Source organism: Electrophorus electricus, chromosome 24, assembly GCF_041902795.1.
Source record: "Electrophorus electricus isolate QZ-2024a chromosome 24, ASM4190279v1, whole genome shotgun sequence".
NCBI lineage: Eukaryota > Metazoa > Chordata > Actinopteri > Gymnotiformes > Gymnotidae > Electrophorus > Electrophorus electricus.
Genome location: NC_137520.1, coordinates 13,701,921 through 13,717,711, shown reverse-complemented (window position 1 = coordinate 13,717,711; position 15,791 = coordinate 13,701,921). Strand labels below are relative to the sequence as shown.

Below are 15,791 nucleotides of genomic sequence, written 5' to 3'. Positions count from 1 at the left end.
GGAGATGAGTGTTCCAGCCTGCTTGGACTGGGGGACTTCCTCATGCCCCCGACGGCCAGCAGTCTAACGGTCCCCGGGCTCAAGGCCATCGTCTTCCTTGGACAGCCAGCCGCAGTACTTCAGCAGAGTGGCTGAATGTTAACTACGTCACCAGAATCCTCGCCCTGCCTGTGAAAAGCCAAACCTACATGAGTTGGTCTTATATTTCAGCAAATCACTTTGTAACTGTGAGAAAGTACTGCTCTAAGAGATGAACAGAGGCTTATGTGATGCTTGTCTCCCTCTCCAATTCTCTGTCTGTTTGTCTTTCTGTCTCTCTCTCCCTCCCTCCCTCTCTCTCTGTGTGTCTCCTCTGTGTGGTCCAGATCTGCAAGCTTTGTGTGGAGAGTTGTCGTGTGTGTGTGTGTGTGTGGTTCTGAGTGCCTTTAGCTGTCTGAGAGAGAATGAACCCACTATGCAAGACAAGGAGACCATTCTTTCCTGTATTAACCTCTACCACATCCACTTCATTCAGGTGCACACCCTCCAGTCACACCCTTGCACACTTACAGTGAGAGAACTACACACACACATACATACACTAGGCCAAATCCTGAATTGTGTGTGTGTGTGTGTGAGAGAGAGAGAGAGAGAGAGAGAGAGAGAGAGAGAGAGAGAGAGAGAGAGAGAGAGAGAGAGAGAGAGAGAGAGAGAGAAAATGAAATTATTTCTGGGCGCACTGAAAATTGCTTTACACACATGCACACAAGCCTAGTTAAACTCTGTTTACACACCAGTGAATGAGTGTGCATGTGTGTCAGTCTGGCTCTCACAGAGGCCTTTGCTGTGGGATCAGTCTTCTCTGTAGACCTGCTTGACTCTAGTGGCTGCTGTGAGTATTTCAGAGAACTCTCTCTCACACACACTCTTACAATCACACTCTCACACATACACAACTATAGGCCCTGCTCCATGCATGCATATAGATGTTGTGTACCAAGTTTCACATTCATTGGATAATTTAGGTATGTGTTACAGTTTCTTGCCTGTTATAGTGCCCCCTAGTAAAGAAGGTGTGCCAAGATGGTTGGCTTGCCCCATCCCTGCTTGGGGTACATGTCTGTGTAGTTTGGTGTCATTGCATTGAAGCGTTCATGATTTGGAGCTGTTTATGTTTAGTTTTTGCAGTGGTAGCTCAGTGGTTAAGGTACTTGACTTATAATCAGAAGGTTGCTGGTTCCAGCCCCACCACTGCTGGATCCTGAGCAAGGCCATTAACCCTCAATTGCTCAAGTTGTACTCAGTCATAATTGTAAGTCACTTTAATAAAAGCGTCAGCTAAATGCCATACATGTAAATGGAATCTCCGCCCCTTAATTTGATTGGCATGTGAAAACTACACAGTATAGAAATCTCTTTTTGTGATGATTATTAAACTTCACTCTCTTGTGAATATCTGGATACCATATTTGTGTATGTTTAGTGAAAATGCTAGAACTGGTTCTCGCTCAAAAATGTGTGTGATTTTTCATGTTATGCAAATTATCTCGAAATCCAAGTGGACGGAGTTTATGGGGATTTTTTGTAGACTGGAAGGCTAATAACGACTGTGAAAAATAATTGTGTCTGTATGACATACGGTGTAGGAGTCATGGACTGGAATGCGTTTGAGTGCGCTTTAGCGCCACCTGGAGTCCAATCTGGCGCCTGAGTATCGGGAGGGACTACAACCTATTGACCAAGTTTCTGTAGGACTTGCGGTTTGGGCTGCACGATTCATTTTAAGGGAGAAGATGAAGAAGAAAATGAAAATGAACGAGCCCCCGGTATTTATATCATCGTAATAGTGCTAGATCCATATGTACTTTGCTCCCCAACAGGCGCACAGGGCACTCACAACGCCAAATGCATGCTGGGAAGTGTAGTTTACAATAGAAGGCAACGCTGATTTTCACTGTTCACTTTTAAACGTGTGTTCTAAAGCCTACATTAGTGACAAATGGATCTGAAAGCTGAGATAAACAATTAGGTCAGCTAACTTGGCAGACCTTGAATCAACACCACCACTATATTTTAATCCCCCAAACGTGGATATGCATTATGTAACCGAGGGATTAAGTTTAGTAAATTATTTTCTATGGCTGCTGCTGCTGCCTGTTGCTATGGGAGGTTGCTATGGCAAGGCGTCACTAGATTGCTACGCTGCCCACTTCTACTACATCGGTGTCCAGACCAACAGAGATTGATGTTAAGTTAAAGTTGTTTCATTAAAAGACAGCGGACTGCCGTGGATCTGCAGTGTCTGAGAAGAGCCCGTCAGCGCTGTAGCTCCGCGACATTTTAAAGCTGTTTATGATGGTTTTGCTGGCTGTGTTGAACGTGCCCCAGACGGTTAGCGTTACTAGCTAGTTAGCTATGTTAGCCAGCTAGCTAGCCCAGTCGGAGTTGGGTTAGACGAACCTGCCTCTCTGCTGATTGTCCACGTCAAGGGAAGACACATGGACACTTGAGACGAAACTGGTAAATCTGAAACGAATGAGTTTGGTTTGATAGCAGAATCCTTGTTGGCTTTAATTTTGTCGACAACAACATGGAAGTATGGAGAATGGTAGCTAAACTAGAATAGCTAACCTAGCCAGCGACAAACGGAAGTCGTGTAGCTCGTTAACGCTAGCCGAATCCTCCTGTTTTAGTGCGTTGTTGTTGTTGTTGTTGTTGTAGCATCATTATTAGTAATCTAGCTAGCTGTCTTACTTGTAAAATTAATAGTTGACATGTTTTCACCCTGACTGCCGTTCAGATAGCTAGTACATGCGCTATGTGCATATACTGCACCGCAGTCTGGTTCCGGATAGGCATGGTTAACAGCAACAGAAACTCGACGCTTTGACACCTGTAGATAAGGACAATAAACAGCTCCGACTAGCTAGATAATGGTTTCGGAATTTCAGTAGAAGTGCTTAATGGCGTCATGATGTGTATATTTAAAAATGGCAGTATATAATTTAATGCAGTCAAAAATAGCTTGTTCTATTGCCAGCCTTGTCTAGTCGTAAGCGTACTGCTTCCTTTCTGACGACCAGGCTTCTTTTTAAAGGCTTTGCAGTCGCGCATCATAGCGCTTCCCAAATCCCTCCATACCACAGTATTTATAAGCATCGCTGCTTTTCCCAGTCGCCTGGTGAGCCACACGCTACGTTTCTTGTGTCTGTCCTTTTAGCCTCTAATTCTAATAATACATTAATTGATACATAATTGGATGAGCTGAATGAGATGTTTACACAAAGAAAACATACAACTGTGCACAGTTCCAAACAAACTTAAACCTTATTTTCTTGTTTTTTAAAATTCAAGTAGACTCAGATTTCAGGGCCAATCTCAGTAGACTTATGCTTCCTCTGTTGCAGAGAAACCACAGAATGTTCTAGGCTCAACACTGCTAAGACCCTGGCTGAAGAGTGAACTGTTAGTGAAATATAGAGCTAGAAACCTGTAAGCTTGGCATTCAGGAATCCAGCTGTTCCCTGATTCTCGCTTACTGGTGTATTTAAAGTTCCCTCATTGTAATCAGTCTCTCTCGCGCACGTGCACACACGCACAGTCTTGAGCCGACGTGTTTATGTTGCTATGCCACCCTGTATGGTGCCTGATATGCCTCACAAGCAGGGGAAAAGCTTGTTCTAACAGAATGTGCTAGCATGTTTGAGTAGCCACAGTTGCTTCTGTCCACTTTGGTGCAGACAGGAGGCATTTGGTTTATCAGGATTGTGAGGAGTTGCTAAAGTTTTTTATTATTATTATTATTATTGCTGTTTTTGATATGCTGTTGAAATATGGAAAGTTGGTGGGTGGGTACAAGTCTTTGTGAATCCTTTCACAGAGCTTGTGGTTAGGACAACAGTGTGAGTCACATCACAATTCTCTCAGAGCGCTTGTAGGCCAGTTGCAATCATCTAAAGAGACACACAAATATGCAGAGACTTACACACCCACACAGACCTCTTAAGTGTGCTGTGGCCAACTCCGGGTCTTTCATCTGTTGTCAAGGTGATGGGAGACAATTTCTAGATTGGTTACATTTAAGGCAAGTGATTTCAGGTGAACACATAAACTCCTAACTACTGTACCTTTCTCACATGATGTGCAAATGTGCCTTAGGGAACAATCAAATTAGTCATTTGACTCTTGGCAAATATCTCCACTTATGCTCTCTTTTTCAGCCTTTGGTCCTGCTGTAGTTTGGAGACCGATGGATTCCCAAAATACACTGGACTCTTCGGAGAATAATCAGGCAAAGAGAGTGGAACAGAGACAACGTTCCCGCCACAGCCACAGGAAGAACACAGATTCGCCCCTCCATTCAGAAAAACAGGAAGAGGAGTTTCATGACGACTCTGAGAGCTTGCCAGTAGACCGGGCTCAGACCAGAACGAGGGAGCCGAGCCTGGACACAGATCAGGGTCGGGAGCGTCTCTCAGATGGAGAGCAGAGCAGCGCCTCATTCTATTCGGACAATTATGAGAACGTCTCTCTGTCTCAGAGGTCCCTGTCTCCACGGTCACTCTCTCCATCACCACGCAGAGGAGAGAGGCCTCGGAGAGTTGCTAGCAGTCCCTTACAGCGGCCAGGTACCTCTACATGTGTACCTGTTTCCCTGAGCTCACACAACACATGCAAACATGGCTTTTGCTACAGGTCATACCAGTGGACAGAGACATACCTACACACACGCACTCAGGCAAAGAAAAGTCAAAGCTTCAGGTGACTGATTTAACTAATGTCAGAGGCTTACATCATGGGAATGCATATCTGAGAACCTGGAGATTGACATGCATGTACACTGCACTGAGTGAGTGGTTTGGGGATGCCAGGGGGTCAGTTATATGGAGTAAATGAAATCCAGGAATAGTTTAATCAGAGATTTCAGAGTCTTGCCTTACCTCCTGTGTTGTTGCCATGGCACAACAAACTGAATGTCACAGCAGGTCACAGCAGATCTTGACAATATTACACTAGAGATTTTTCCCATTTATTTACATGGTCATAAAATGAACATAACAGTACTCTTGTTTCAGAATATGTTTGTCAAGTAATTTCCAGTGTTGCATCCAAAATACTCTTCTTTAGACATGTGTGTAGTTTAGACACTGAGATAAAGTAAAAGCTATTTAAAAGGGCCATGTTTACATTGTCTTTTAAATGTTCATGTCCTTATTTTTGGAAAGATCGAATTGTAAGGTGATTGATTCTAGCCAGCTGGTATTAATTGGGCTGCAGTGCCAGTAACCGCCAGCAGATGGCTCAAGGCAGGCCTAAAACAAAAACCATTGACCTGTTTCCTGGTTTGTAGTTGGAATTCCCCATGTAATTCCGTTTACATTGCTTAAGCAAGGTCAGGCGTGATGCCTCTTAGGCACAGCCGGACATGATGTACTAAACTAAATATATGATTTATATGATTTCTGTCATCAGTTATATTGTATGTATGTCTGTTGGGTCTGTAAAAGCTTTGAGAGTCTGTGTGTTCATAAGCACCTCCATTCTCCTCTCTAGGTGTGCATAAGGGTGCATCTCGGCGCCCAGGTCCTCAGGCCCCGCCCCATTACCCACACCCATGTGGCTTGCGCGCTCAGAGCCTGGGCCGGGATGCTACACCCAAAGGTGTCAACGCCCCAGCCAAAGGCGTGGACGCGGTGACCAAGCGTGTGCTGTCGGCGCGTGTGCTGCGGATCAGCGAGCTTCGGAACGCCCTGGCTGAGCTGCGGCTGCATGCCGACACGCTGCAGCGCGAGAACCACCTTCTGCGGCAGCTGCAGCTCCGCCAGGAAAGGGCGCTGCAGCGGCATGGGGACGCCGAGGGCGAGGTGGCAGAGCTCCTGGCACGCCACGCCAATGAGACACGTTCGCTACGCGAGAGGCTCCGCCGCGGGCGGGAGCGGGAGCGCATGGCCGAGAGCGGCCGCAGGGAGTCTGACGCCCGCCTCCAGAGGTGCCGTGACCGGTTGCACAAGCTGCAGCGTCTGGTCAACGACCAACACCTGGGCGAGAGGGAGGAGCTGGCACGCCAGCTGAGCCTCATGCAGAGCAGAGCGCAAGAGAGCGAACGTAGAGTGAAGGTACCACACACACACATTTATACACATACAGTACAGTGTTCCCCACAGGTAGGGAATATGCTGTTGATTGTAGCTAGTGGAAAGGACTGGCATTACTTTACGGCACAAAAATGGTCTACAAACAACCATATTTTGTTTTATTGAATATTTATTTTAATTTCACATATCTAACAGATCCAACCCTTCCTTCCATCTAACCGCATGGGAGTAAGGCAATTAAGAAAGAAAAAGAAGAAAACACTATTTAGTGTGTACAAAGATGGCGCTGTTTGCTCAAGTACTTAATCTTTCTAGGATGGTCAAAGAAGAGCTCCCTACTCATGTCCACAGTTTCACTGACTGACTGGAATTTTGGCCTTTGGTCTCTGCATTTCCTCTCACTGCTGACTGCAGTTGTAATTTCACATCAATGTAATTGATGAGGCTTATGCAATTATTTGCCATTTCACACTAAATTCTAACGTTGGCTACCTGCAATGCTGTACATCTGCCTCTTAAAATATCTTCAAATCTCACATCTGCTGAGTAAATGCATGAAAAGTTAGTCTAACCTTAGCTAAAGTTACCCTGCATTGTTGTAACTGGCACAGCTTGAAGAGAACACGCATTATAATCTTTCTTATATTTAGCCAGGACACCTTGCTGCATGTCGCATAGTGGTCAGGTTACATGTACTAAATACACTTTTGAGTGTTGTAGCGAGCTACCAGTGCAACATGGTCACCGCTGTCTTTTATAGAGTCCGAAGCTGCTAACAAAGTCAGCAAAGTACTTCGGACACAATAATGAGAAAAGGAGCTGCTGTGCACGGTCCACACTTGTAAAACGTCAATCATGTCTGCATCTTCTAACAATTCCACAGAACGGCTTTCTTGTGCTTCTCTCTCTCTCTCTCTCTCTCTCTCTCTCTCTCTCTCTCTCTCTCTCTCTCTCTCTCTCTCTCTCTCTCTCTCTCTCTCTCTCTCTCTCTATCTCTGATTTATTGCTTGCTTGCACGGCTGATGAAGGACCTCTGCCTGAAACGTTCTGTTTCTCTGGAAGCTCTGTGTACTTTATTACAATCTATCTATCTATCGATTGATCGATCGATCGATCGACACGTGCATACACATTGTGTTTTTAATGCCACGTGCATACACATTGTGTTTTAAAAAAAACCCAGTAAAAGGTAGCCTTTGTCAGAGGCTTGTTACCCAGGGAAACCTTCCTATGGCAACCATCTCAGGGGGTCACATGGTCCTTGCACATTTTCACAAACAATCCTTTTGTTTGTTTTCTCCTCTTTCAGCTCTACTCCATCCATCCTTTTATCTCTCAGAAAAAAGAAGCTCATGCTCTTCTTTTTGCTGAGTTTATCGACAGTAAACAGAACTGCTCACTTAAGCCTCCTCATGGATCCTGTTGTGATTTATTAATAATCACTTGTGTGTGTGTTTGGACTTTGTCCTCTCCACTCAGGAGTTGGAGAAGAACATGGAGTTGAGTAACGGGAGCTTTCAGAGGCAACTGGCCAGTGAGAGGAGGAGAACTCATGATGCCCTTCAGGAAGTCCAAGCTCTGCATGAGGAAGTGGAGAGACTTGGTGTCAAACTAAAGGTACTGCTGGGCAAACTCACCCAGGCAGTGACCGTCAAACAAGCTGGTCTTTCCTCATGTACCACGCGGGCCAAAATTTCCTTCAAAGCTAAAAAGCTCAGGACCAAAGTTTCAAATCCATTTTGTACAGCAAATCAAATGGAGTTGATGTGTTAGTATGACCAAATACAAAACATGTCAATCAGGCCTAGTGATCTTACAGACTGGGTTTTATTTGAGAATGTTTAAAAAGAATATTAAAAAAATGGAATATTCAGTCTATATTGATTTGATTCTGTGTTTTGCAATAGAAGTCTGTCTATAATGTATCCTGACTTGTATAAGTGTTTGGTTTATGATTTTTTAGGAGAGAGAGAAGGAGCTGGATGTGTGGAACATTTACGCTAACAGAATGTCGAGAAGAGTTCCAAAGAAAGAGTCAGAGAGCCCCACCAAGAGAAAAGGTAGTGGGGTTGTTTAAGCCGCACAGATCAATGCACGTAAGGGGCAAAAGCTTTGAAGAAATGGCTGTAGGTTTGAAATGGCAAGAATATCATACCCTCTGCTGTCTTCCTGCATCTTGGAGAAAACACTGTATGTGTATCTAATAAAGGTTCTGTGTGTGTGTGTGTGTCAGACTCCAGCGGAAGCAGCAGTAAAGCTGTTCAGACTGAAGAGAGGATGCTCTCCCTGGAGTTACCCCCTCCTCCTCCTGCTATGACCAACTGCGCAGAGTCGTCCCCTGATGGTCAGGCTAATGAGTACCTCTCTCTGAAGGTGAGTCTGTTTCACAGTGGCAGAACGCCGAGCTGCACACGTGGGTATGGGTGCGGGTAATGGTGTGGGTATGGGTGCGGGTAATGGTGCGGGTAATGGTGTGGGTATGGGTGCGGGTAATGGTGTGGGTATGGGTGCGGGTAATGGTGCGGGTAATGGTGCGGGTAATGGTGTGGGTAATGGTGCGGGTAATGGTGTGGGTATGGGTGCGGGTAATGGTGTGGGTATGGGTGCGGGTAATGGTGCGGGTAATGGTGTGGGTATGGGTGCGGGTAATGGTGTGGGTATGGGTGCGGGTAATGGTGTGGGTATGGGTGCGGGTAATGGTGCGGGTAATGGTGTGGGTATGGGTGCGGGTGCTCTGGTGCCGGTACAGAGGACTAGATCCTAGCTGTGACCGCTGCCACAGCTTTTGATGCTTACAAGTGCATCAGTACTTCACTAAGTATGTGAATTTTTCTGTGAATTTTTTGCTTGTCAATTCTTTTTACCTTTGAGTCAAATCTGTAGGAATTTTGCCATGACCCTACCGGAGCTCCAGAATTCAAATGTAAAAGCTGCTATGAACAGTACAGCATTTCAGGCCAAAGAATCTACTCTTTAAGACCCAGAGGATTTGTTAAAAGTGTCAAATACGTTATTCATGAGCTCTACAAAGGGCTTTGCTATATTACATTTTGCAAGTTTGATGATGTATTTTTAAATAAATGCCTCCTTGCTTCTTCATATCATGAGCTGTATTCCAGGCTGAGAGTTGCAGAAGTTTTTTTATTTTGTGTGTGTGAAAAAGCTGGTTCCATTTACCGAATGCTTGTGTGTGCTTTTGCCCTGGGCTTGTGGGTGAATTGAGCTTAGCTTGTGCAGAGCTCTTTTCCATTTTGAAAAGTCGCGGTCGATATTTGAGTGTTGATGATGAAAAGCTGCAGGAAATTGGAACGCTGCTAGCAAAATCCGGCCTATCAGACATTGGGGGGGTGGGGGGTGGGGTTCCTTTGTGAGCAGTAATGAATATAAGAACTCATTGTCAGATGAAAAACTTCCATTGTACTATATTTAAATTTTTTCTTTCAAATTTAAAAGTACTCCACCCTCCATTTTTACAAGCAAGTCAGAGCTATAGTCAAACTAAAACAAACCTTAACCAGTATCTTTAAAGGTGCTATAAGTGATTTATAAAGAACAATTTGTGAAAATTGTCAGCCATCACTAAAACAGATGCTTCGGGGAGCAAAATGTCTGTGACTGTCCTGGGTTCTGTAATCACAACACAGTTTGTTTGGATAAGTTTCCTGATAGGTTACAACAGCCAGGAAATCTCTGAAGGAGGTGGTCCTCTCTGTCTGCCAGTTATGTTGTGTAGGCATAGGCAGCACATACACAGAAGGGAAGCATTAGCGTCTTATCCAGAAAGGAGTTTAAATGCATCCCGGACACATTTAAAATGGACTTATATCCATTTCCTCATACCACTTTAGGACATAGGCTGATGCATGAAACAACCCAGTGTAAACAGGGTTTGGAAGCAAGAGCCCTGAACATTAGTTACAGCAGCTTTAAGATGACGTGACTGTTTAAAAGAACAAAATTAGATGCTGCACTTACATTAGATATTGTGCATATGCCAATGTCTAAGAAAAATGAAACCATATTCATTAATATATTGTTAGTTATTTAATTTTACTTTTTTAGATTTCATTTATGATGTTTTCCCATAATTGCTCAAGTAACTTGCTAACCTTTGCTGATAATTTAAGTCACTGTTGGTCCACAGGTCCAACAGCCTGCTCTGAATCAGAAACAAAAGATTAAAAAGGTTGGAGCAAAGTGCATTCCCTCCTACATGCCAGCATGCAGCACTTTCAACCCCAAACATTGTCAGAAGTGTTTTTAGCTTGTATTCATTTTAGTCAGGTATTTTCGCCTTCTTTTAAAGGAAATCAATATACAGCTTTACTATTGCATCTCCACCATGAATGGCTACAAATATGCTCATCTTACTTGGTAGAAGTTACCTTGTAGCCTAGTTACTTCAAAGATTAACCAGTATCCTAGTTAATTCATTAATCCAGCTGCATGAAACAGAGCCCTGGGTTAAAGATAGCTCTGGATTATAGATAATCCTCCCATTACTCACTAGTACAGCTTTACAAAAGCCTTTAGCATGCATTTAGACTGCTTGCATCAATAACTGAACCAACATCTCAGTAAATCAGACTCTGTTAGAGTTATTGAGAGATTTAAATGTGCCTTTAATAAGATGGTTACAATGTTCCAGTGATTCTCACAAGCACAGCTCTAAGACAAATTATTATTGAGCAAATGATTATTGAACAAATGATTTCAAATATTCAAGATAATTGATGGAAAAGTATGTGAAAATCTTATCTTTAGAAACTAATTGACCTCTTGATTTGGTAGTGACTTCCTACAAATGCTTTTTTAGATTTTCTGGCATAATCATCTGCAAAGATGTTTCAGTCTTTCAGTTTTAGATTACAGCATTTTAATGGGACTGTGGTCCAGAGACTGACTTGGCCATTTTATAATGCAGAATTTGTCTTTTTGATGTCCTTTCAGCCATAGAATTTCCTCATATGGCCTGGAATTAAGTGGTCTCTGAACAACTGTACACCATCCAGGCCCTGAAGCACCAAAGCAGCTCCATAATATTATATCTTTCCCATCATGCTTCACATATGGGATTGGGTATTGATTCTGGTGTTATGTAGTGTTTTATGTGCAGTGTCCCCAATATAATGCTTTGTGCATTTACCAAAAAGTTCAACTATTGTTCCTTATGTCAACACATCATTGCCTCAGTAGTGACGCAGGATATCTAGCAAACTCAAGAATGTTTTTATGGGAAGTAGTGGTTAACTACCATTGAATTCCAGTTTTGTGCAGTGTTTTTCTTGTCCTACATATATGACTTAAAGTGCACAGGGTTCCTGCAGATCCTGTGCTACTTGTTTGAGGAGTCTGTAGTGTGCATGTGCACTGGCCTCTTTAGGACACTCACCCCTGTGCCATGCTAAGTTTTCTCTCTACAAACTGTAGAAAACAAAGCAGAAATCTCTTTCAGAAAGACTCTTGACTGATGGAGGCTTCAGAAATTCATTGTAAGCCCTTCTATAGTCTTGCGGGTGTCAATGACTTTTCCTCTTTGTGCACATACCTTGTTTTATATATTGTAACAAATTTTTGTTTTATATGGCAGTGTGGGTCAAACCCACACCTGGATTGACTTGATCACGTCCCTCTAGTTGCCCTCTGTTAAATAGGTCATTTTCCAACAGGTTCATGCACTTTTTCTATCAATTACTTTAATTATTTAAACTAGGAAATATGGACAGTGTAAAAATGTTTGTTCTTTGTTAAATACGATTTCAGTTCAAGTAGTACAAAAGGGTTCACAAGTCTTTTCTTTTGAATATTATCAAAATCTTTAGTGTCTGAGATTGATATGTCTTAAAATGTGCATGCACAAATCTTGATGTCACCGTAGTGGAGACATTCTGGGATTTTTCTGTTTTTGGACTCATACTTTGGGCAGTGACGCTCAGTAAAGCAGTGGCAAAACTCTTTACACGTGATGGCCTTAGAAAGCAAGATCCATTTCACTGTTTTTCCAACTTTCTCGTCTTTTTCTGATTCCCTCTGACTCTGACACTGTTCTCTGTCTGACTCTCGTCTCTCTCCAGCAGCAGCTTCAGAGTAGTGCGCAGACGCAGAAGGTCACTGAAGGACGGAGGAGTCTGGAGATAAAAAGAGAACGAGAGAAAGAAGAGGTGCAGGAGAGAGAGATGGAGAACACCTCTGACTGGGAGAGGGAGAGAAGCGGGGAAAGAGAGAGACCTAAACAAATGCAGAAAGAAGTGGAAAAATTAAAGGAAGAATACAGGGAGGATGATTTGAGAATTGTTCAAGAGTTCAAATCAAATGAAGAGAGGGGAACGAGGGAAAGGAATGGTAAGTCTCTACGTACATCATGTTACCACACATCACATTTGGCTGTTCATTCTTCTCTCCCAGTTTCCCTAGTTGTACTACTGAGGAGGATGTGACTAAGGCTTGTCCTATACACAGTACAGGCAGTGTAAACAGCTCTTAAAGGTGAGTTGGTGTGAGGTGTCGTCTGTCGCACAGACTGCCCCATTCCAAACTCAGCAGGGAGAAATGCACAGTGATGAAGACGTGGCTTAGAATCGCTGCTGGAGAGATGCCGGGAGCTCAACCTGCTGCCTGGAACTAATGGTCCCACCTGGATTTACAGATGTAGGAAGAGATCGAAATATAGAAATATTGCCTAGAGCTTCTGCTACAAATCTACTAAAACCCATAAATGTCTTCAACTCAGGAAGAAGGGCAGTTGCTATGTGGACATAGTAGATTTTGCTCAGGAGGACATGCAAATGTATGCAAATTTAAATACTTTTTGCTAAAAACCTTGTCTTTTTTTTATTTATTTTTTTTACCTCTGCAATAGGGTGGGGCAGAGCGGAAGAAGACAGGAAGAGGTGGCACCAGAGCCAGAAGGAGGAAGAGAAAAAGAAGTTTCATAAACAAGGAGAAGAAGAAAAGTGGATGAGAGAACCCGAGCTCCAGGCCAATCAGGAGGAAGAGCGCCAGCGTAAAGAGATGCTATTGGCTAAGATGCTTGAGATTGACATGCAAACTCAGGGCCACAACTCAGACTTCCTCTCAGATGAGGCAGGAAGCATTCACTCTCCTCCCCAGTTCTCGGTGTCCCAAAACCAGAAGAATGGCTCCATCTTCACCTTCACTGAGCCTCATGAGGGTCTGAGCATGTCTGGGGGTGGGAAAAGGGATGGAGGTCTCATGACACAGAGAACCAATGAGGACATTCACCTTGCCTTTGGCAGCTACACCCCTTCATTTGGTAAACCTAACCCTCGAGAAGTGCTTGGTCCTCGGAACCCAAGCCATGCATCAGGCCAGTTGCCAGGAGAGGAAGACTCCAGGCCGGACCTGAGCAGTCTAGTGAAGGAGAGGAAGTCTAACCTCATGCAGCAGCTGTTTGGCTCCACAGCCGCCTTTCCCCCTCCTGATCCAACCGGCAAGATGGAACTCCTCAGCTCTCCTAGCGAAGCCAGACCTCTAGCGGCAGCCCCGAACGGGCGCAGGCGGGACACGGAGACACCCCAGAGACTGAAGAGCAGTGACCTCTCCACCAGCAGGAACACTCTTCATGTGTCAGAGGGCCGTCTCGCTGTTAGGGCCATCACAACATTCGATGATGACATCGAGGAAGTCACGCTATGAAAAGAATAGCCTTCATTTCCTGAAGTGCAGATAGGTGTCTGTGAGAGATTAAAGATGCTGTCATACTTTAGCAGAGTCTGTCTTTTATGAACTTTTTTTCATATAAAGCTATGTTCAGTTGGCATCACACAGTGGAGTTGCTTTTCTGATATTCTCTTAGTTGTTGAAAGAAACTTTCTCTCTTACATCCTTCAGAAAACCTGTACTGTCCTGGAAGTGTATAGTGTCTGTACATGATGTAGTTTTAAGAGAGTTCCTCATATCATAGATTATTATTACACATCATTATTCTGAGAAATGGAGTTACAACATTTTATATTTCAGTCAGGGATTTTTAGAGGCACCCAAAGTTTTTGTTAATAAGATAATGACGTGGTATAATTATTCTGCTTGGATGTTCGGGGCTTCTCCGTGAATTTGAACTCTGCTCTGTGTAAGACTGGCAGACTTACGAAGCACTTTTGGTGCATGCATGACTGAAGACTGTCTCAAACTTGTACTGGCATTGTATGAGCTGCCTATTCAGGCTGAAGATCACTGGCCAATGGAAACAGGCCAGTAGGACTCATTCACACACAGCTATGCTCCGATACCAAGCAACAAATGAGGGCAGAGTTTCAGAAACAGCATTGCTGTGATGAGACTTAACACTTAAGCTATTTACAGTTCAAAGTTAGTACTTGTTATATCATATTATCATGACATGTATGCTATAGGTTAGCACCTTTTGGAAACCAGTCCTTGAATGTCTATAGAAAAAATGGATACATTTCCACTTCCTGAATGGTCATGATGAATTAGGTGTTATTTTTTCTGCCCAGACTGCAGCTAGACTTTAGATAAATCCTGACATGTGCTTAGATTTGTAGCAGATCTCACGTTTTACCAGGAAATAGTATATTTTATGTATAATGTATCCTTTATGAACTGTTTGTTTCTGAAATGATACATTACCCTATAGTTTGGCTGGTGTGTAAAATACCAGCTTATGAATGTGGAAAGGCTGTTAAGGATCTGTTGTTTTTAGTTATTCCCAAATACTTATGGGCCTCTGTGAACACTTGTGATCTGTTTAGCTTATATAATTGAAAAAGATGCATTTTTATTTATGGACTTTGTTTTTAATGTACCTGGCAGTCTTACAATGTATTAAAAACAAGGCAGAAATCCAATAGTGTGACCTGTACTTAAAGTGTCTCAGGGGAAGTCCTACCTGTAAAGAGGCTTTTATATTTTTGTATGCTGATAATAATCACCATAAACTAAATAGTGAAAGTAATTCAGAAACAGTAATTCAGCTATGGGGATGACACTGAATGACAGCTAGGAACATTTTATGTCATCCTTTGAGTTGATTACTTATGTATTTTAATAAATATTAAAATATTTCAGTTACATATTCTGTCCTCCTCCTAGTGATGGAAAGTAATGTACAAAACCGTCTGAGAATTATGTCCAGAGTGCAAATGCAAAGTATGTTTTCTTTTGTTTGTTTTTAAAGGCCCACATACACACTTACAAGCTGTTTTAAATAATTATTTTGAAAACACTATTTTGCAGTCAGTATTTGCAAAATTGTAGGAACATTCCACTGCATTAAAGTCTTCTGCTCTGGTACGTGCTTGCTTGATTTTGTAATTTATTGTAATTTCTATATGTGTTTGTACAGTATGTGGGTTTGTGTCTTAAGGTTTAATTTAAATTGAAGTAATGAATTTAATAGTGGCTTGTAGTTTGTACACAGAGGGTGTCAAAACAAATGGGACCAATACGATTCAGGAATGCCTCGAGGTTTTTTTCCCCACGTAGCTCATGTATTTACACTATACTAGACCAATCTATGCAATCTTATTCATAAGCTAGTAATACGGTTACAAATAGGCACCACACCCTCATCCAAACACAGAAAACCTTTAATTGTTCGTACTGGGGTTCCAGTACAATTCCAGAGCACACGTATGTTGTGTGCTGTCAGGCTTTGTCTAATGTTGACCATTGTGAGGTTAATGTAGAAGGCGTTGCATTGTCAGGTCATTGTAGAGGTGCTGTTGAGTTTGCAGT

At 43.0% G+C, this 15,791-nt stretch overlaps 1 protein-coding gene across 8 annotated transcripts; it reads left to right on the top strand.

Moving 5' to 3' along the window:
- Positions 1-1,977: 1,977 nt before the first annotated feature.
- lca5 (lebercilin LCA5) lies at positions 1,978-15,347 on the top strand. 8 transcript variants are annotated; one of them, XM_081706967.1, is made up of 10 exons: positions 1,978-2,499; positions 3,077-3,160; positions 3,387-4,077; positions 4,200-4,607; positions 5,533-6,095; positions 7,554-7,691; positions 8,038-8,134; positions 8,308-8,447; positions 12,149-12,416; positions 12,934-15,347. In XM_081706967.1, exons 3-10 carry the CDS (start codon positions 3,951-3,953, stop codon positions 13,728-13,730), a joined length of 2,538 nt encoding a protein of 845 aa, XP_081563093.1. In that variant the 5' UTR covers positions 1,978-2,499; positions 3,077-3,160; positions 3,387-3,950; the 3' UTR covers positions 13,731-15,347. The 8 variants fall into 8 exon arrangements, with proteins under 8 accessions (XP_081563093.1, XP_081563095.1, XP_081563094.1 ...); XM_081706969.1 differs by lacking the exon at positions 3,077-3,160 and having other exon boundaries at positions 3,860-4,077; XM_081706968.1 differs by lacking the exon at positions 3,077-3,160.
- The last annotated feature ends 444 nt before the right edge of the window (positions 15,348-15,791 follow it).

Excerpts from the sequence above, each read along its gene's own strand:
- lca5 (XM_081706969.1), top strand. The coding sequence starts at position 3,951 with ATGCAGAGACTTACACACCCACACAGACCTCTTAAGTGTGCTGTGGCC. Across the intron at positions 4,608-5,532 it reads CAGTCCCTTACAGCGGCCAG|GTGTGCATAAGGGTGCATCT; the intron begins GTACCTCTACAT and ends TCTCCTCTCTAG. Across the intron at positions 8,448-12,148 it reads ATGAGTACCTCTCTCTGAAG|CAGCAGCTTCAGAGTAGTGC; the intron begins GTGAGTCTGTTT and ends GTCTCTCTCCAG.